The following is a 21,242-nucleotide window of genomic DNA, read 5'->3' on the forward strand; positions in this document are numbered from 1 at the left end:
ATTATGTTGCTGAAAGGACGCCATTTTGAATTGGACCTGCGCGCGCTCTCCGCTCTCCATTGTTACGCTCAAGGGGGCGTGGCGTGAGAGGTTTCGCTCTCAGCAGGGGGCGTGCTGGGTGCACGGGTATGCGTTTACGTGTGCAAGTGCAAGTGCGAGGGTGTGTGTGGCTGACAGGTGAGCAGGTTGGCCCGTTAGACTGGTTTTCCGCTCTCAAATGCGGCCACTAGGTGGCGCCACTAGTGCCAAGCCACAAGGAGGCTTTAAGACCTCTGTACAGGATTGGAAAATTAAAGCTAAACCCTCCATAAAATGATATAAGACTTTCAATACCCATATAGTACCCCTAGTAGCTCACGAACTCTTCTTTAGTCCCCACATAAACAACCGCGAGCAATTGTAAAACGTAAACAAATCATTATCTCAATTCGTCTGTTGTCCGCAACTGTTGATTACCCGTCGAAATGCGTGTGCCACAGTTTCGATTGAGGCAAAAATAAAACCCGAAACGAGCAGCGGTTAAAGAAGAAGACAAATTACAGGTTCAACAATCAATTTAATAATTGAGACCTTTGCATTTAATCAACATTATTTAAAACGTCAAAATATTTGCACTTTCCATGGGCAGTGCCCCCCTGGTATTTGCATATAAATGCTGTAAGTCCCCCGAAAATCCATGGGGAAGCGGGCGCCAGGCCACGCCTCAATCTCAATGCGGGCCCTAGACCTAGACAAAGTCGACGAGAGGTAAAAAAAAGCAGGGAACCCAGAACCCACCCTCTCCCGTCTGTCCCTCTAATGGGAAAATTTATGGTATTGGTGCGGTTTCAGCACCACCACACAGAGACACCACCGAGAAAACCGGTTGCAAACCACCCGATTGGCGACGCTTTGCGAGAGTCGCTGCAAGAGGTTCGGGCCACAGCAGCCGTCCTGCTCCAATGCATGGCGACTAAGGGGCAGCCGTCCTCCTCGCACACTACAGCCACAGAGCGGCAGGGCAGCAGAGCGGCAAAGCGACAGCGCAACGAGTCGAAGTCTCGCGCAACCGCGCCGCGAAAACCTCACCTAGTCGTATACGCACTTTGTTCGTGGGCAGTCGTCGCCGCTGTTGTTGCCGCTGAATTGCCGTCGTTGTTCCGTCGTTGCGCTGTTGCGTTGTTGCGTCGATTGCCGAATGATCCGTCGCGGCTCGATAGTGATTCGACTTGATTTGATTTGAATTGATTGATCCGAATTACGGAATTAAGAATCGTGTTTTACAAAAATATGCACAGCCAGAAATCCAAGTGATAAAAGAAAGCCGAGATAGCGGGCTGCGGAGAAAGCAATTCCGAGAGAGTGCTAACAAGTTGAGTGCCAGTGCTGAGAAAAGTGCCTCCCCGCCAGCAGAAAGGATTTACGCGCTCGAAAGTTAAACCAATTCACAACCGAACTGAACTGAAGTCAAGACTCTGCTACGTGCTATCACACACAGCCCCCAAAACCATCGATAAACTATAGCTGATCATTGCCATCGGATCGCTGCGAAACTTCCCTTCCGCGCGCATCCCCAGAAAGCCGCCAACATTCTTGATAAAGTGGCCTCAATAGGCGCCAACACGCTTAACTTCACGGACCTAGGGAGCCCCTACGAGGGGCCTCCCAGCACCCCCCAGTCCGGCATGGACGCCCCCGACGCGCCCCACACGCCCAAGTACATGGACGGCGGAAACACGGCGGCCAGTGTCACGCCCGGCATCAACATCCCCGGAAAGTCCGCCTTCGTGGAGCTGCAGCAGCACGCCGCCGCCGGGTGAGTGTCTCCAGATCGACTGATCCACCGACCGGGGGAACATCGGAAAGTGCCCGGGAGAATGTGCTGCAAGGCAGAGTCAGTCAGTGGCAGACTTTTACTTTTCCCTACTGATTTGCGGATAATCGCCACACCCGACTGAGAAACAAAGGAGTTGGTTGCCAGGGCGTTCCCCAAACTATATTTCGAATCTTTTTAATAAATCTTAAGACCGACATACGATTAGCTTTTTAAAGTTACAAATAATAAGGTTTTTAATTGCATACAAAAACAGTTAAAGATTTTTTTAATTTTTGGCTCAAAAAAATGTAGCCTGACAGACACTAATACTTTGAATTTGAAGTCCTACGAGACGAACCTTTATTTGTTAAAATATAAAACAGAGTAAGCTGGCTTAAAACTATTAAGTCGAGACTCAATTAGAATCTTCAAAAAAATACTAGGAAACTTATAAACACGTTAAAGACAAGGTTAAATGCATATTCAATTATTTATGGTCTTTTTATAAAACTATATTCAATTTTCATAAAATCAGTACTCTATCAAAAAAATGTTTTACCTAGAACACAGAGAATTTTTTTTTTATTGATGCACCCTCAGCCGACGAACTTCATTAACATTATTAAAATTCGCGTGAGCTTCCCAACTCTACGACGTTTTGGGGATCGATCCCGTGTTGGGGTCTAGCGTTATTATTTTTGATTAAGAAAATCACTTCAGCTGCATTTTCCGGCTTACAGTTCATGCTGGTGCCTGGGCCGGCAAACGGAAGCCAAAAATAAATTCAATTAAGTATAGTTTACTCCCGGTCCGTGTGCTAAATAAAGCGTCTGATCCGGAGGGTTCTGTTTCTGGTTCCGTCGCCACAGTCCATTTCATAGGGGGTAGAAGTCGGGTTCAGCAGTCTTATTTACTGTTACCGCTCACTTGGCGAACTGTTTGCTGCAGCAAATTGTTTTCCCAACGCACGATTCGATTTTTCATTATACATATTTTATTGCATTCTCGGCTTTTGCGGTTTCCCCTCCGCGCTCCGTTGCCCTGTCATTTGTGCGTGTTGGCTCTTGGGCTTGGAATGCTTGGCTGCGCCGGCCCAGCCCTCAGGAGTTGTCTTTTTCCACGTCTTTTCTTCGTCCCTGGAGTCGCTGCCATGTTGTCCGCTATCCGCTGTCCGCCGTCCGTTGTCCGCTGTCCGTTGCGGTTTCTGGTGCTTTGGCCCGCTTCCGTTTCCGTGTTCCAGGGGCCAGGAGAGCATTGAATATTTCATGCAATTCGTTAGGACTGGGCCCGAACATAATGCATGGGAACTTGCTCAACTGTTTCGCCCGCAAAGTGTTAACAAAATATTTACCGCAAGCGAGCGGGACTACAAACGGAACTACAGCCGAAACCGAAACTAAAACAGAGAAACTCTGACATATGTATTGATTTTTCTTTGATATATTAAGCCGCATCAAGTTCGGGCCCTGGTTGGGTTTTGGTTTCGGTTTAGGTTCTGGTTTGTGTAAATGAAGTCATGGCAAAAGTTTCCTGCCTCTGCGCCAGCTTAATTTTTTGTTGTGAGAGAAAAAGTTTTCGTTTCGACGCTTTTTGCATTAAACATGAAACATTTGGGCTCACTTTTTGATATTTTTCTGGCCGCTAGTTCGTCGGCGGCGACGTTTGAATTTAATAGTGAATAGTGAAAAGTGTAGACAAAACACGCAAGGAGGAAAAGTTGTGTCCCCCGGCACGATTCATTCACAGCCCGCGTACTCTATTTCCACTACAGCAGAGCCCCGTATTGATTATTTTCCGTGCATTTGCGGCATTCCAGGTACGGCGGCATTCGGAGCACCTATCAGCATTTCGGACCGCAGGGCGGCCAGGACTCCGGCTTCCCGAGTCCGCGCAGTGCCCTCGGCTACCCGTTCCCGCCCATGCACCAGAACTCCTACTCCGGCTACCACCTGGGCAGCTACGCCCCGCCCTGCGCCAGTCCACCGAAGGATGGTAAGTAGTCCTACTCGTAGTCCTTCTCCTTCTCCATTTCCTATTCCAATTCCTATTCCCACTGCCCCAGAGATCTGCGCACTTCGATTGGGGCCACAGAGCGGGGCTTTTGTTCGAAGCTCGAAGATCTCTTTGGCAGCTTCCTTGTCTATTTTTTGGCGACACTTGAACTCGAGAGCTCAACGATCGTGGAGTGCCATTGTTGTCATCTTTCGCAGCTTTTGTTTGCCCGTTGACTTCAAGTTTGACTTGTCTCAATTGAGCTGGCTTCACCGACCCCTAATGATTTCAGTGTTTTTCACTTTTATTGAGCTTCAATCGGCTATGGAATTACTTGACAATCAGTTTTACTTAAAAATCAATAAACCACGTAAAAAAACATAACTTAATTTTCTTTGAGGTAATCCGTTTATTTAGCCATCAACTCTGTTTTTATGTTCTGCAAGATTTTTATGTTTTAAAACGTCGTTATCACATTTTACTTTTACGGCACCTTCCGTCAAGTAGTTAGTTGTCTTTTTATTAGACAACTTATAAAATATTCGGTTAGCACTTCATTAGGTTTACATATTTATTCACATGAAACTACACTTTGGTGTTTAAAGGTTGTCTTCACTTCATATAATAATTATTTTTTACCGCGCCTTTGGTAATGAAAAAACTGAACCTCATTTAAGTTGCTTTTAGAATATCATTTAAACAACTATATTTTTTTAATAAAGTAAATATGTGAATTTACAGGAATCTCTTATACTCTTATGGCTTCAATACAACTTAACTTTTTACTTAGACTTCTATAAAGTATTAGGTTAATCTTTGCGTCTTATTTAAAACTTTGTTAACATTTAAGGTACTTTTTCTTTTCATAAAATGTATTCTATTGAAGCTGTGGGAAGGCTCTTTGTTGCTCATCCACGTACGTGCAATTTTCCCATTTTATTTATTTTTACATCTCTCCGTTTTGTGTGTTCTTTATGTTTTTTGGTACATTTTTTCCCAGTCTCTGGCATAATTGCGCGCTTGACTGTGACAATTCGTTGTTGCTGCTAATGCGGCTGTCTCTCGTATTTTGTTCAACAATTTTGTTGCTATTTCGATGCGTTTTGGTTGAGCAGTTTCGCTTTTCGGTGAGTGAAAAGCAATTCATTTTATCCATTGTAGACACAGCAGCAGCACGGCAACGACAACGGACGGCAACGCCAACGCTTCATTCAGCCTCGATTTGCTGTCTTTGACTTTCGTCACTCATACGCAACGTGGGCCAATTAACCTTGGTGCACTTGCTCTTGAAACGCGTGCAGTTTAGACCTGGCTAAGAGATCTGCAAAGCAGCTGATCGTTAGAAGGAATCCCCAGATGGCTGCCCAGTTGTTTCTGGCTATAATGGCAGTAATTAGTCTTTCGTTTGGCGTAATTAATTACACCATTCTTTGATGGGCGAATGTGTGGCAATGGCCGGGTGAAATGGCCGAATGGCGACTGGCCAGGAGTCGGCTGACTAATGGGCCACTGGGTGGTCGAGGTGACAGCGAGTGCCGCCATCTCTGTCGCTCTGCGACTTGCCATTTTGTCATTAAGAGTGTGCAGCACGTGCTGCCTGCTCGGGCGCCAAAAAAAAACAGGCGACACCAACACTCGGATGGCAGATACAGAATACAGATATATATATATTTACAGATACATATTCACACACCTGTGGCCATATTTGGCATTTAATAATAGTTTGTTTGGTGACTCCGTGTGTTATTTTCGAACAATTAGCAACGTCAACAGTTGCAGTCGCCGCTCAGTGAACTTGAGTGGTGGCCGATCATCATCATAGTTTTATGAGCCGAGCGGACAACTCCGTCGTGGAGTGCTTTGAACTTTCGTTTCAGCAATTAACGCTAATTCGTTGACATTTACAAGTTACTTAACGAATCGATATCTGGGTAGAGCGGTAGCTTGGCTGCCCGATTTCTAAGCGATGCGGCTGCAATTAATTCAGGTCCATAAATGTAACAGTTTCATGCATTCCAGCTGCCGCGGGAATTTCCTCATAAATATGCATATGGTGCACGGCCACAAAAAAGGGCCATTCGGGCCATAATTCCATAGCCTGATTATAAATTCATCATTGGCCAGTGGCCCGCCATTTACAGCGTCTCAACTGCTCCTTTCATCGCATTGTTTCCCCTCCCTCTCCCCTCTCCCGCAGACTTCTCAATCTCGGACAAATGCGAGGACTCCGGCCTCCGCGTCAACGGCAAGGGCAAGAAGATGCGCAAGCCCCGCACCATCTACAGCTCGCTGCAGCTGCAGCAGCTCAACCGCCGCTTCCAGCGCACCCAATACCTGGCCCTGCCCGAGCGGGCGGAGCTGGCGGCGAGTCTGGGCCTCACGCAAACGCAGGTGAGTTCAATTTCTGGGACTAAACTTCTATTTGGGCCAGAAGTGAGGGGCTTAACTAAAACTACACTAAGTTCCTAAGTAGACAAATTACTGATTTAAGTTGAGTGCTATCGCCAGCCAAGCATATGATTTTAACAAAGTGTATAATCTTAAGTAAACATGACAGAGTTTATCACACTATTTAAAGTGCCTACTTTTGTTGAAAATAATAATCGTTCGTTAAAAATGGATTCATTATTTTTATTCTCTTAAAGGATTCGTAATTCAAATCATTAAACTACAATAGCAGTAAATACTTAAGCAGACAAATTTTTAATTTATGATCATTGTTCTTTAAAATAATTCTTCTAAATCAATTACAAATAAGATACTTCTGTATTAACGTATCAATGAACTTTGAGGAAAGCCTTTTATATACGTTATACGTAATAGTAATAATCAAAAACTAAGATCTTCATTGCGCAATGTCCATGAGGGGAGAATTCCCCTACCGTTCTTCCCCTCACACAACCTATTTAACCCCGCCAGGGATCCTTTGGGCCATTTCCTGCGGTTGGTTAGCATTTTCCCAATTGAATTGTTGACATGTCTCTAATGTTGACTGACAAACGAGCGAAGACAACGGCCGCGGAGTCGTAACAATAGCAACAACGCGAACAACCTCCTACGCCTGTGACCCTCTCACTTGACAACACGCCACTCGGGCGTATGTGCAATATTGTAATGTTCTTTTTGCTGTTCCTCCACGTGTGTCAATGTCAATTTTGTGAAAAGTTTTTCAGTTGCTGTTCGGTTTTTTTTTCCACCGCCAATGCACGCGCTGCTGCCCACGGGCAGGGAGGTTTCCCGAGGCGGGGGCACGGCATTGTCACTGGCAACACCCACCCAAGTCAAGTACTCGTACTCGATGCCCAGCTCGTCTAGTTGCCACTGCTCTATTTAATGGTTTTCCAGATGAGCCGCGACCAGCAGCATTTGCAAAACAGAGCCGTGAATGAGTCTCGTGTTTTGAGAAATTTATTGATAGTGGGCGTGGGCTTCCTAATTGAATTAGTGTGCCACGAAAGTTCATGAGCTCGACGACGGAGGCAGCGGCAGAAACAGAAACAGAAACCGAAACTGCGAGAGGGAGAGCCGCAATAATGTTGTAAAGAAAAACTTGTAAAACAAGTTGAAGACCCTGCGCTGCGAGTGTGTGTTTGTGCCGTGCCTGGCTTCGTATTGGTGGCGTGGGTGTTGCTCCACCGCAAGTTGTTTATCAAGATACATATTTGAATATCCGCGGGGCAGGGCAGGAGGCCAGGAGAACGGGGATGGGTTCTAGAACGGGCGTGCCACACGGCGGCTGTGTAATAAATTCTCCTGGGCCGAAGCCAAAACCAGTCCCATTGTTAGTCACCCAGCAGAATCGGCAGAGGGACCCTGATTTCCCAAAGTCGCGACTGTGGCAGCTGTCAATCGAGGCAGCTAAGCAAATAGCCACGCCCCTGCGCCCCCGGCGATACAATCAATTTGGTCTATCTCGGTTCTCCGACGCCGCAGGCCTTCAAGGGGTTAAACAGTTGGCCAAAAGCCTGAATTTATGACTGCACTTTGGGGTGTACTCGCAGGTCTTGGCCGCTTTCGCTTTCCGCGCGGAAAACTTGGGCCGCGTGTTAATTAAAACCGCCCTCGCCGTTTGAGCAACGGAAGTTTTTTATTGATTTGGCCAGGTTCAGGACCTGGTCTCGGCCTGGTCCGCTGGACAGAGGCTAGTCCCCGGTGCACGCCAATGTTTGGGACGTGCAAACAAACCATTGTGCTTGCCCCAAGATTTATACGTTGCACAAACACCAAGCCAGCTTAATGGCCTTCAGCTTTTAGCCAGGGGGCGGTGGGGGTTATTTTGTGTTTTTTTTGGGGCGTGTTATACAATTCGGTATTTGTGTCTTGAAGTCTTGGAGAGCTGACAGCAACTTGTCCGATCTAACACCTGCCGGCCAGCAGCAGCCACTCTCCACTCTTCACTCTCCACTCTTGCAACGCGAATGCATTAAGCCGCAGTACGAGAACACTTCGGCACTACCGCAAAAAACTGTGGCATACTGCTAGCTGTTTTACAGCTTTTTTTTATAATTATGGTAATTTTATTATGATTTTTTAGCCACTGCTACTGCTGCTGGGTCTTCAGCAGCAAAAACTCGTTTGCCAGTTGCATCTTTCACTCGGCCACTTGCTGTTCGCTCGATTTGAAAGTGCATCCGGTGACTGTTAATGAGCCCGGGCCCAGAGCTCGCAGCCCAGACACACAGCACATGGCCCGTATGTACTAGCATTCGGAAAATAATTAAGTTTCAATTAGAGCAAATCTCGGCTACTGTTTCTCCCGGTCGCGCTCGCTTTTTGCACCCCGACTAATTGAATAATTACATAGAACGCTCAAGTGGATTGCCGAAAGTTTTCGATGCCCGAAAAGCCAAGAACCAGCTGACAGCGCCAGACGAAAGTGTATGTACAGTCCGTGCGAACCCCTTTCAACAGGCTTCGCGGCTCTGATCTTTATTCCCGAAAAACGAACAAAAACCCCGTCAAGCCAAAATGAAATAAAATAATAAAAAATACTTTTAAACTGCGTGTTTATGAGCTCATATCGGCGCATTTTGATCTGGTTCCTCCGCCGAGGCTCTCAAGAAGGGAGACAGCCACAAAAGCCACGAATTTTTTGTAGGAGGCCACGCTGGCTGAAAACAAAGGATTTCGCAGACGAACTGCCAAAACGGCGCTTGTGGGAGCAAAAGATCGAAGAAACTGAGGCTAAGCCAAGGAAAAAATGTTGGTAGAGCTGTTAGTTTCGCACGGGATACTAGTATATTTAGTGGATGTTAGAAAATAAATTTTACATGACTAAGTTTAACTTACCTCCTTCTCAAAATTAATGAAATTTACTTTTTAATTTATCTGAATTACTTAACATTGTTTATTCATGATGGACCCTTAAGCTACTAACTTTTTTCCGTGGGTCTGCGGTTCTGCCCGGGCCTGTCTTCAAAAATCAACAACGCCTGCTTTATGAGTCCGCCCGCGTGAGTGTGTGTGTTGTGTGTGTGCGGTGTGTGGAGTGTTTGAGTGTGTTTTGGGCTGCTGCTGGTGCTGTTGCTGTGGCTGTGTCTGTGGCTCCGCGAATCTCCGCTGCACGCAGAGCAGACTTGGTCTGATGACGACGCAGACGCATCGCCCACGGTGCACACCTTCGCTCGACTGGGGCTTCTCTCCAGAGCTCCAAGCTCCAAGCTCCGAGCTGCGATAAGTCTGCTGCTCCACCCCTAACGTGAGACGTGGCCAATGCTCTGGTATTGCGCAAAGGTCATGGACTCCGCGGAGAAACCCAAAATGATACTTCGCTGGAATTCCAGGCCAAACAAAATACTTGTAACGAAATTAAATTAATTTCCACATCAAATAATACACACAGCAGACGACGGCAGTGGCAAAAAATGCGCGCGTTTTTATTGTATTAAGAAAAAAACTAGCACAACTTGATTTAAATAATACAAGTGTCTAGTTAGTATCAACGGCTAAGCGAGAAAAAATGAAAAACTGGCTGACCGCATTTAAATGCTCAGCTCACGTTCGTTTATGCTGCGGTCAGCGTCGCAGCAGCAGCTACAACAGCAACAACAGCAACACATCGTATATCAGTTCGGTGATTGCCTGATTTACGCGAGCAATGTCAATTAAATTATGGCACATAATACGATGTAACTAAGCAGCCAGCTCGCGTCTTAATCGCACGCATAATGCAGCAACATCGGCGGCGACCCACCAGCAACACCATGATTCCCTGCCTCAATATTTCGAAAATTTTGCACCACCGCTCGCGTAACAGGAACTTTGAATTAAGTTTGATCAATGCTGATGCTGGTACTACTACAGCACAGCCCAGTAGCAGCAGCAACATCAGCAATACGACAGCAGCAACACCACGACCACGACCACGACATACGACAACAAACAAGTTGCCATTAACAATGATGCATGGCTCGGCCGAGCGAGAGATGGAGCAGAGTCAGGCAAACGGGCCCGTTTCTCAATTTCTCACCAGCGGTTCTCCATCTCCCTCCCTCTGCCCGCCCCTTTCTCCGCATCTATCCGTCTTTCTCCGCTGACCGCATTTGCATTTTGAAGAGAGCTCAATCTAACGCCAGTCAAGAGCCAAACGGACGCATGCGGAGACCCGAACGGCGATGGATGTATCTGCGATGAGTGCTTACGTGCGGCTTGTGCAATCTCGATTGCAGTTGACATAATTCACTGTGGCAGGTAGAGATCCGAAACACAAATTGACCCACAAAGCGTGCCAAAAAAGATGATCCGAGCTCACTGAAAGTCGGAGGCCGAGCTGAAATGATTCCTTACATTAGTCTCGTGCCAAAATACAGAAGAAACTTAAAGCAATACGATGAAAGGATGAATGATGAATGATTATGATGATGATCCTCGTGTCACAACTAAGAAATTGGGCAATAAAAGCCTGGATAATAGATATCCTGCCATGATTCCCTGGCCAGCATTTACGGCTTCCTCTGGCCATTAGCATCGGCTCATCAGCCGCATCTACATTAGCTTTCCACCCAGCTGGAGGTCCCCGTGCCGAAAGCAAGTTTCGCGTTTCATTCACAACATTGGCAGCTTTCAAAATGCTCAAACTGGCTCCGGCTCCAGTTGCTGCCCCATCCGTCAGTGCTTCGATCAAAATCGTACGCAACGCTCAGGAAATTACAAAATTCAGAGAGGGGGGCCGAGGGGGCAAGGCCTGTTATTGGCCTGCTCAAGTGAGAGTATTCAAATAAATAAAGTTTTACGACTATTGCGCATAGCTGGAGTGCCGGACATACTATGGCTATCTGGCTATCTGGATATTGGCCAACAATACGAGTGAGGCGGGCTGGGCTAATTACGGTCTCATTTGTTGACACACCGCGCAAAGGTAAACAAGCCTCGGCCAGATACGGAGCCAAGGATGCCCCTGGTTGGCAGATTTCTCCGATGCGATAATAATAATAATTATTATTTTATTGCCGAGACTCGGAGGCTGCGGCCCGACTGGTTTTGGCCGCGCAGGAGATGTGGCTGCGCAGATAGTCCGCTCCAGTGGGTGGCTCTTGTGCAGACAGCCAGCCGGAGCGGTTTCATATTTTAATTGGTTCTCAAATTTGCAGATATCGAACTAAGTCGAACGAGGCCGGGCGACCCGCAACCCTTCTGCACTTGTTTGGCCTTGTAAACGGGATGCCAATTAGCCGGAATCGAGTGTCCTGATCCCCGTCCACCCAACCATCCACCCATCCACCCATCCATCCATCCCACGACAACCGACAACACACGAGCCTTGTACTCTGACACCAATTAAAGCGGGATTTTCCTACAGATTCAATGGGGTGAGCGACTGACTGCGACTGGTGGGAGATCGGAAATCAAGTTGGCTTGAATTTTCCTTGGAGGTTTTCCCCCCAAACGGCAACAATAGCGAGACAACAAACTTTTAACGCTTGGTTAACTCTCGGCTCTTTTTTCCACTCTTTTGTTGTTGCCAGCACTATCATGATCTCGCTGTGAAAATGCATAGGAAAACTGTGTGTAAGCGACAAATAATAGTCAGTTGACCATGATTTCATTTTGCCGACTCAAAAAAACAGAGAGACACCAACGAACAATATTTAAATTACAAGCCCCGACCGAACAAAAACAAACCCAGTGAAAAGAATGCGCTTATATAAATTGCACAATTAGCCGCCACACTTTTTTGTTAACGTTTTTCCCCCTAGTTTTGTTTGTCATTATCTGGCCGATGGATCTGACCACAAAAATGATTTCTGCCCCGTCGAGGGGTCAGACTGTCTCCTCATTTAATTTCGCTCCGGAATCTGGTTAGCCGTGCGGAAAATGCCTTCCTTCGAATGCACTTTGCTGGGATGGCCACGGCTGCTTGGACAGTGCTCATAATTGGGCCATCTAATTGAGCTTGATGGCTGGGCAATTGAAAGTGCACCCACTGGGGGAGTTTCCTTTCCCAAGCTCCAACGGGACTCCCCCACTTCTCGGAACATTCTACGTCCGTCTATTGTTCGGGTCCAGTGCGAAGTCTAGCTTGATTGAATATGTTTAGATAGATAGATGATTTTTTTTATTCTTATTTCAGAAGAATCGCATTAATACCAAACAAGTCTCGGGGAAACCCCTCGACTGCAGCTGTACGGAAATCTTTCGAGCTTGGCCAAAAAGTTAGTCACTGGAGGCGACCAAACTCCCCTTCCAGCTCGAAGAGTTAATGACTTAACTAAACATAGTGCCAAATTATCTCCACTGTCACTTGCTACATGCCCAAAAACTAAATTAGACATGACTAACATTTTGCGGTGACTGTAAAAACGTTTTCGACTGGCAGAAAGTTGACTGAGTAAGCGAGACTGGCTAAAAAAGCGGTACATATACTATATGCCATAGTATGTATAAACTTATTTTCGAACACGCCCCTCTTTCCGCCCCTTGGGCGACTGCTTGGAACTGCACTTGTTGTTGTTGTCCGTCGACGTCGTCATGATTGCTGTTATTGTTTTTGTATCTGCTTAGAATCTCACCTTGACAATTGCTGATCAAATGCTGCCGCCGATTTATTGTTGAACAATTTTTGTACGTCAGCTGCGACTCAGTCGAACAGTGTGCTGCTGCCGATGATTTTTTTCATCATAATTCTGCCGCTGCTGCTGCGGCTGCGGCTGATGGATTACAAAAGCTGAACTGAGTCAGTGTTTCAGCGGCGAATTAGAATTACAAAATTTCAAGGCTTTGCAGGTGAATCAAAAAAGCAAAGTTCTCATTCGCATTGCATGCCAGTCAGTCAGAACCGCTTTGAACGTTGCTTTGGGGCGTTTTTCAGCGATCAGCAGTTGTTTTGCTTTCAATGGTTCGCATTCGCGTTCGCATTCGTATTCGCAGCGAACATGGGAACAGTTTCCGGATTTGACAACAGCACTTTGTTGCACAATGCGAGGCGGTCGAGGCAAGAAGTCCGATTCGGAAACCGATTGGCAATCGCTTTAGGCCGGATGAGCGTCATCCAGCCATCCAGCCATACAGCCATCAATCTATTCAACCAACCCATCCAGATCCAGCTCCAGATTCAGATCCAGCCCAGCTGATTCCCAGTCTCTGATCGTTAATCGATTCTCTGAACGCCGGGTCTCGAAATGGCAACCCAGGCATTTCTCTCCAGCCAGCTAAGCACTAATTGAGTTAGTATAATGCTCGATTTGTCCTTGGAAGCGGCTAACTTTGGCAGTTGGCATGCGGCTGCACTTGTCGCTCGATTTAGCCAGAATCGCAGCCAAGGCAGCCCGTCACCAAAGAGGCTCGCCTAACCACATAATTAATATGATTTTGAACGGAGTTCGGGTCGAAAGCTGGTCGGAGAGCTGGTGAAATGCTGTGTCCGGCGATTGAGCAATCATGGCTATATAGAAATTAGATCAATATCTTTATTTATATATATAAAGCCGTCTATAAAAATTGTTCCACTCGTCGCGCGCGTTTCTCATTAGCAGCAGCCTCCACGATCGCCGATGGCTCCGTTCCAGTCCACTCCAAGTCGGAGTTAATTGCTGTTAGAGTGGCTATAGAACGCGGAGGGGACGTCTTATATAAGCAGCTCTTGCAGCCTTGCTTAATTGCATATTTATTGTTTATTAAGCAGACTCTTGCCACCGCCGGCGGAGCTCATAACTGGGAAGGAGCTCCTCTGGCTTCAGTCGTCAGTCGCCAGTCTTCAGGTTTCGCTCATCTCATTCACTTTTTACGCACCGCACTGCCTATATATGCATAAATTAATGAATCTAGTCGAGATCGGCGAGAGCTTCATTCATGGCATTGGCACTGGCACTGGCGACTCTATCCAGCTCCATCACCAGCTCCAGCTCCTTCTCCGGCTCCATTGATAAAGATCAATGGCATAGCTGGGACAACATGGGCTGGCCCCGGGGGAAAAGCGCACTGGCGGTGACCCAAAAATGGTCAGCCGACCGCATACTTTGCATCCCAATGCCCAATGAGCCCCACTGAGGCCCACTGAACTTTGAAATGCGGCAGGAGCGCTGGGGAACGAGCGGAGAATTAATAGGAAATTAATTTGTCTGCACCACAGCCACAGTAGCTGCCCCAACGAGCTGCCACAAGTTCACAAGTTGCCAAGGGGTCAAGAGTTGCTGCAGTGCGGCCACGTGTTTCAACTTTGAACGTGGCATCGATTTGCTTTCAATTTGCTTGGCGGCATCGCATCTGGGGTCTGGACCGGACCGGATCGGCCGGTGTTAACTCGCGTTCATTTGCTGGCAGCGATCTTGGAGCCGGGGATTGGGGTCCGAGCTACAGAGCTCCAGAGCTGCTGCGGCTGGAACTGCGAAGCGGATTCAAGGCGTTGTTGCGTTGTTGGCCTTGAAGCCTTGGAGCGTTTTTTGTTGAAACTCTGTTGCTGCCGCTTTCCTTTCTACTGTTTTCGGTTTTCGGCTTTCGGTTTTCGTTTTTTTTCGGGAAGGCGTTGCCCAAAACAGCCCGCAACGATTTTATTTGGAAATCACTTTGGTTGCACGTCTTCGCAACGGCGAAGGTTTCTGTTTGCTCTGTCCATCCATCGATATCGCCATCTCTTTCTGCCCTCTCCTTGCTAACAAGAACGAAAGACTTAGGCAGCGAACTTGAACTGGCTTTAGCATGCGGCGTTGGCTTTAATGAGCTGAAAGCTGAGGCTGCGACCGGGCATGGAGTACAGAGCATGGAGCATGGAGCATGGAGCATGGAGCACGGAGTGTGCGTGACACTTGACTCTAGGGCAGGTCCGACACACGGGAAACACAAAAACCTTTTCAAAAGAAAACTTTTTGTAGCGTTTTTTTTTTTCATTTTTTTGCCACGACATGGCATTGTTGTATATGTTTCGAAGTCATTGCCTGCCTAGCGGCGGTTGTTGTTGCTGCCGCTGCTGCTCGCTGCATTCAAAATTATAAACAAATTTTTTGTTGAGCTGCTGTTGTTGTTGTTGCTGCCGCGGAGCGTATAACAACAAACAATCGCATGCAATGTACAAATTTTCCAAGCACAATGAAAAACGCCACCGACAATGCGGAGAGTTTATAATAACAATAATAAAATGAAAATGCTACGGCCGGCAAGTTGCGTAATCCGTCAACCATGGCAGTCAAAAGAGCATGTAGTAGGGGGGCGGGGAGGAGCGCGGGGTTCGGGCCAAGAAGCGGTGGAAGAAATATGCTGATGGTTCCGCGGCAGAAGGAGGATGGGGCAGTATCTTCTGCTGCTGCGCTCGGGGGTGGGCCCATCCCAACTGGTTGCCTTCAGCACACGCAATAGTTGCTGTTGTCGCTGCCGCAACAACAATCGCTCCCAATCGCGCATTCGCTATCGTTTCGGCCACTGAGAAATATATATTAAATGCGTTTTTGTTGGCTTTTACTTTTTCGCTTTTTACTGTTCGGAGATAAAAATCAGGCATGAACATGGGCTTACAAAAATAAAGACACAGCGAACACAACAGAAACAGCATCAGCAACGGCAACAAAATCAAAAGTGCCACGCGGCCGCTGCTTTTATGAATGACTGACTGACCGACCGACGCCGAGTGAGTTATACTGGCCGAAAGCACTTGTTGCGCCAACAAACTTGTACAGCAGCTTCAGCAGCTCCGGCCAACAACAACAAACACGCTACTTGCCGTCGCCGGCTGTTGACGAACAACTTCAGCGACAAGATCATAAATCAAAATTTTATTTCGCGCAGCAGCTCAAAAGTTTACCTGCCCCTCTTTCTCTCTCGGCCTCTCCCTCTCTATCGCCTATTTAAATTTTTATGGTTTCTGTGTTTTTTTTTACGATTTTAGTCTTGTGCATAAATTAAAAATTGCGGGTTGCACGCGTTTTGGAGGCGATTGCAGCGCGATTAAAACCGTTTGCTCAGCTGGCGCGTGCTGCTGCTGCCGCGGCTCAAAGGAAAGTTGTTGGCCATAAAAGTGGGCAGCCGGTTGGAGCCGAAAATCAATCGAAAGTGATCTGGCCGATCCTCTGCTGCCGCGACCCACAGGGCGTATGCGTAATGGCCCGTTTAGGCCATCAAATTAGGAGCAGATCACGAGTTCCGCCACATTTGGCGCCTGCAAACGCCGATCGGAAATCGATAATCGGCCAAGCGGGTAATCGCCTGCGGCCATTAATCAACGGCTAAGACAATGCCCCCGGTCCGGGCCGTAATTCAAAGCCACCGCCGAAAGAAGCCGCCGAAAAGTGTTTTTCATGTTAACCGCTTTGGCCAGCAAATTGAAATTTCTCGCACCAAAAATGTGCTGCAAAAATGCTAAAATCTTGTTGCATGGAATTTATGAATGAAAACCAAAGCGGCAGCAACATCAGCGAACATAACAAGCAACAAGCTGAGAACAATGAGGGGAAAACTCCGTTTGGTAGCCATAAATTTGTGGCAACAAAACTGAGACCATTTCATGCCTCGCCATTTGTTGTTGCTGCTGCTGTTGCCGATTGTTGTTGTTGCTCCTTTTGTTGTTGCTGCCGATGGCGGGAAAAAGCCATAAACATTTTTGTTGCTTTTTAGTCAGACATCGTTGGCGGGTCGAGGTGGAAATGCATTTGCAACATCCAGACGCCAAAGCAAGAAGCTCAGATACCCTATCAGATTGGAGCTCGATATTTGTAGACAGGGGATACTAGCTACAGACCCAGAGAAAAATCGGATATACCCTTCTTTAAACTATAATTTATATTTTACATTTAAATTGCAGCTAAATGTTTTTAAAATATTTTTTTGAAGTCTCCTATATGCCTTAAACCACAAGCAGAAGAGGACATAAATTTCAGTTCGCAGTGCCCACCTCCCACTGGAGAGCATCGGACTCTATCCCATGGCCCGTTTTCGGGGCGGTGTCGGTGTCATTAAGCCAAGGCATCCGTGTCCGAGCCGTCTTCGCTATTTACTTAGCACATCTCCCAGCTTGCGCGGCTAATAAAGCCGTAAGTTTTTGGGTGTAGGGTCAGGAGGAGGGCTGCTCCTCTGGTTTATGACTTGGCAAGGGGCGGTCAGCTCGTTGCGCCATGATTTATCAGGGAAAATACATACGAAAAACGGCGATGACGTGAAGCGTTTCCGCGGAAAGCGGAAAACCTTTCGGCCAGGGCTCCCACACAAATCAATCGACGGATTGGCTTGGATTGGCGTTACTGCGGATTGGCTTATCTTTTCCCACGTTTTAAATGCTCAACTGTCAAGTGAATTAGAGTCTGTCTGGGGCCCGGGACACATTTGGCAATGCCCCACGGAACCAGTTACCAGATACCGGGGCACGCAAGTGTCCCCACCTCCCCCTCGCGCCGTGTCTCTCTGTGGCTGGGTTTTATCGCTCGAACGGCAAGTGCTCGCAATTAGAAAGCCAGATCCGAGTCCACTCCGCGCTCCTCCCTGGCAGCTCCACTTCGCCACTTGGTCGGGAAGAAGCGCCTGGCCGTCGTCATAAAACCCATCTGTAATCTGCCTCTGCCTCGGCCAGACTCTTGGCTAGCCATCAATTCTGCGTTTGACTGCATAAATTATATGGCAAGTGACATATTGCGGAAGTGATCAAGCAAGTGTTGCTGCTGCAGACCGACCATCTGACCAGCGCTCGAAGTGGGTTAAAAGGATAATGCCGGGCAGACAGCTTCGATCTGTTGTGGTTGCTTGGAGTTGACACAGTGACATGCTAATTTCTTGCCGTTTTTGCCATATTTGTCCATGCGAAAGTGGTACAAATTCGGAGAGTGGGGAACGGCATAAGGCTGATTGACATTTGACAGTCTGTCCGTCGGATCCGACCGAAATACACTTTTACTCTCATGCAAACTTTTTGTCGTCGTCTTCGCAAAGGGGAACTTGTTGAGTTGATATTTCGCTTATCTCGTTTGGGCATTTATTTTGTTTGCATAAACATATATAATACATTCGCTGGCTAACTCTAAAGCTGACAATTGAGAGGCTGCTGGCCATTAGTTTTGACACTTGCTTGGCTTTGTGACTTGGCAAATGACATAGAAAAGTGTTTGATTAAATGTTTCCAAAAGAGTGACTATTTATTTGAGACCTCGACAGTGTTTTATCATTGAGCGCAGATTTCTCGCTTGACCTGCCTTGCGTAACATCTAAATATATCTGTGTACACGATGTACAGCGCTGTGTATGGTGGGAAATAATGTGTTTCCTAGGACAGTTCCTTTCCCAGTCTCTTCTTTGGTTCGGAAAACCAATACAGCAACAGCTGAACTCTCGGCAGCCTAAAAGGTATCTCCAAGTGAGGCGATCTGTGGACTGACATAACGATTCGCGCATGATTGAGCACTAAAATGAAATGGAAATGAAAATGTGCCTGTGGATTTCGGCTACCGTAGTTCGGGGCCGCCAATGTCAATGATCCGGCAATGGATTGGGATTGGGGCGCGATTAGCTCAGGCCAGACAGTCAATTCGGGTAGCTATCGGCTAATTGAAATCGATGGGTGGAATGCACATAAAAGCCGAGTCTCCTCCAGCTGTTTTTATGGGCAAAAAACCGAAAAGCCAAAACGCAAGTCAGTGAAATTCGCCAAACACAAAAAGCGAGCTCGAGCGGCGCTACAAAAGTCCAGCCAACCGCGAAGAACGACCTTGAGCAAGTCTGGCCGGGCAAGTTTATAACATAGAGCAGTATCTAGCGAGTATCTAGATATAACGCCGAGTACATGTGCATAAAACACACAATGTTGGCTCAACGTGGACGCCATGGCAGAGTCAACGTGCAAGATTGCAGGCGCAGATACTGGTAAGCAGCATTAGATACGCGCTGTTACTGCTCGTATCTATATTTATACTCGGTCTGAGTCAGACTCAGATTCGCATTCGTACTCGGATTCGGATTCGGATCCGGTGGAGCTTCAGCTGCGAGGCTTTCAAAAGTGAAGTGCTCCGCCAGCTCACAACTCACAACTCACAGCTCAGCGCACAATTAGTTCTACCAGCAGCTGGGGCTTGGAGTGCCAGTACCCCTCAAAAATGAAAACTGAAAGTATCTGCGAGATACTTTTCGGCTGCCGTCGCTTCAATTGCTCCAAAGATACGGGTTTCGCAACTGATGAAACACATCTCGGGCTGCAGCGCGATTAAGACATGAATATGTGTCGCACGCTGCCAAAATCCATAGTTTATAGAGCCATTTTCCTGCCAGCCGCTTTTCACGAGCGCTCACTCTTAATTTCAACTGAAAAGCGGTTTGAAAAGCAGCCGGCGTTAGTATCTGTATCTCTAGCTGTAAATGAATCTGTTAGTGGGGTTCTGCCCCGATTAAGGATGCTGTCGAATCGCATTAGCCGATTGGCAGTTGTAGTTTGTAGCGGCCAATTCCCACGCTAATTGAATCCAACCTTTGCTTGCAGGTGAAAATCTGGTTCCAGAACCGGCGGTCCAAGTACAAAAAGATGATGAAGGCGGCCCAGGGTCCAGGCACCAACAGCGGCATGCCCCTGGGCGGCGGAGGACCCAATCCCGGCCAGCACAGTCCCAATCAAATGCACAGTGGTGAGTTTGGGGACGGGAGCTACCTTAGTGGGACATCGGGAACTGACGGATTACTTGATTTTGTCAACCCCACAGGCGGTAATAACGGCGGTGGCTCGAACAGCGGCTCACCCTCACATTATCTACCTCCCGGACACAGTCCAACGCCATCGAGTACACCCGTGTCCGAGCTTTCACCTGGTGAGTTTGCCCGCCCGCTGGTCCCGCGCCTCGAATCCACTTCATCCGCCGCCCTTTTGCCCACAGAATTCCCACCAACGGGCCTCAGTCCGCCAACGCAAGCGCCGTGGGACCAGAAGCCGCACTGGATCGACCACAAGCCGCCGCCCCAAATGACGCCTCAGCCACCTCATCCCGCGGCAGCGCTCCATCCGCAGACGCACCACCACAACCCGCCGCCCCAGATGGGTGGCTACGTGCCCCAGTACTGGTATCAGCCCGAGACGAATCCATCACTAGTGACGTGAGTACCCAGACCCCGTTGTGCCCCTGCTATCTCAGTCTGGTTGTGAGCGGTGAAGCAGCTCCTGGGCTCGCTTTCCTCCGACCTTGGCCACCCAACACCCACAACACTTCTCACGATTTCCCCCCTTTCCACCCACAGTGTTTGGCCGGCGGTCTAACAGCATCCGAACCAGCTGCCCTCGGCTGCCTGGACGCAGCACCAGCAGCAGCACCAGTCCCTCTACCAGCACTCCTGCCCCGAGCTGGGGCTGCACCAGCTGCAGCTGGAGCAGCAGGCGGAGGCCCAGCATCTCCTCCAGCGGCAGGACCTCGCCGGAGGGGCCTTCGGGGGGCGTGGGCGGGGGCGGGGCCGTGCAGCACACAATATCTTAGCCAATAAACCATGATAGCAACCTGTAAAATATCCATGACAATGTCGAGAAAGAAGGCAAGAAATCTGGCAAGTTAAGAGTAAAGTTTTGTACATTTTAAACGTAATATAAATATGTTTACCAGCGTGAATAAAGTCGTTCTAAAGTGTAGTCTAGCTAAGAACACAAACACAAATGCAAGACAAAAAGAAAACAAAAGAAAAAACAAAAAAATACTTAAAACAGAAAACATTCCTCAATCACAGAAGCAAGGAGAGAGTATGAAACGTGTCCTTTAATTTTGTTTAATTTAGCGAATTAACTATGTATAAATCTATCTATATGAACGTAAACTATATGTAGTGAGCAACAACAAAGTATAAAAACGTAAAAAGTACATCATAAATAAATGAAATCAAACAAAATGAAAAATCAGCTGTTGATCTTAAGAGTTTCTTTCGAGTGTTTTGTTTTTGAGTAGAAAAGTCAAAAAGCAAAAGAACAAGCAACAGAAATCAGTAAAATCAGATCTCAAATGCAAAAGGAACAATCCTCTTAATTCTTGTAATATGTTTCCATTTATTTTGTATGTTTCTTTGCACCTAAACAAGAGAAGCC

General features: G+C 47.4%; 1 protein-coding gene across 3 annotated transcripts; it reads left to right on the top strand.

Annotated features, from left to right (window-relative positions):
- Nucleotides 1-1,086: 1,086 nt before the first annotated feature.
- LOC108047964 (homeotic protein distal-less) lies at nucleotides 1,087-21,049 on the top strand. 3 transcript variants are annotated; one of them, XM_017128403.2, is made up of 7 exons: nucleotides 1,087-1,795; nucleotides 3,612-3,787; nucleotides 5,985-6,178; nucleotides 19,668-19,809; nucleotides 19,885-19,989; nucleotides 20,056-20,272; nucleotides 20,414-21,049. In XM_017128403.2, exons 1-7 carry the CDS (start codon nucleotides 1,665-1,667, stop codon nucleotides 20,430-20,432), a joined length of 984 nt encoding a protein of 327 aa, XP_016983892.1. In that variant the 5' UTR covers nucleotides 1,087-1,664; the 3' UTR covers nucleotides 20,433-21,049. The 3 variants fall into 3 exon arrangements, with proteins under 3 accessions (XP_016983892.1, XP_044317252.1, XP_016983891.1); XM_044461317.1 differs by having other exon boundaries at nucleotides 19,668-19,989; XM_017128402.1 differs by lacking the exon at nucleotides 20,414-21,049 and having other exon boundaries at nucleotides 19,668-19,989; nucleotides 20,056-20,276.
- The last annotated feature ends 193 nt before the right edge of the window (nucleotides 21,050-21,242 follow it).

The sequence above is a fragment of the Drosophila rhopaloa genome, unplaced genomic scaffold (genome assembly GCF_018152115.1).
Source record: "Drosophila rhopaloa isolate 14029-0021.01 unplaced genomic scaffold, ASM1815211v1 contig_115, whole genome shotgun sequence".
NCBI lineage: Eukaryota > Metazoa > Arthropoda > Insecta > Diptera > Drosophilidae > Drosophila > Drosophila rhopaloa.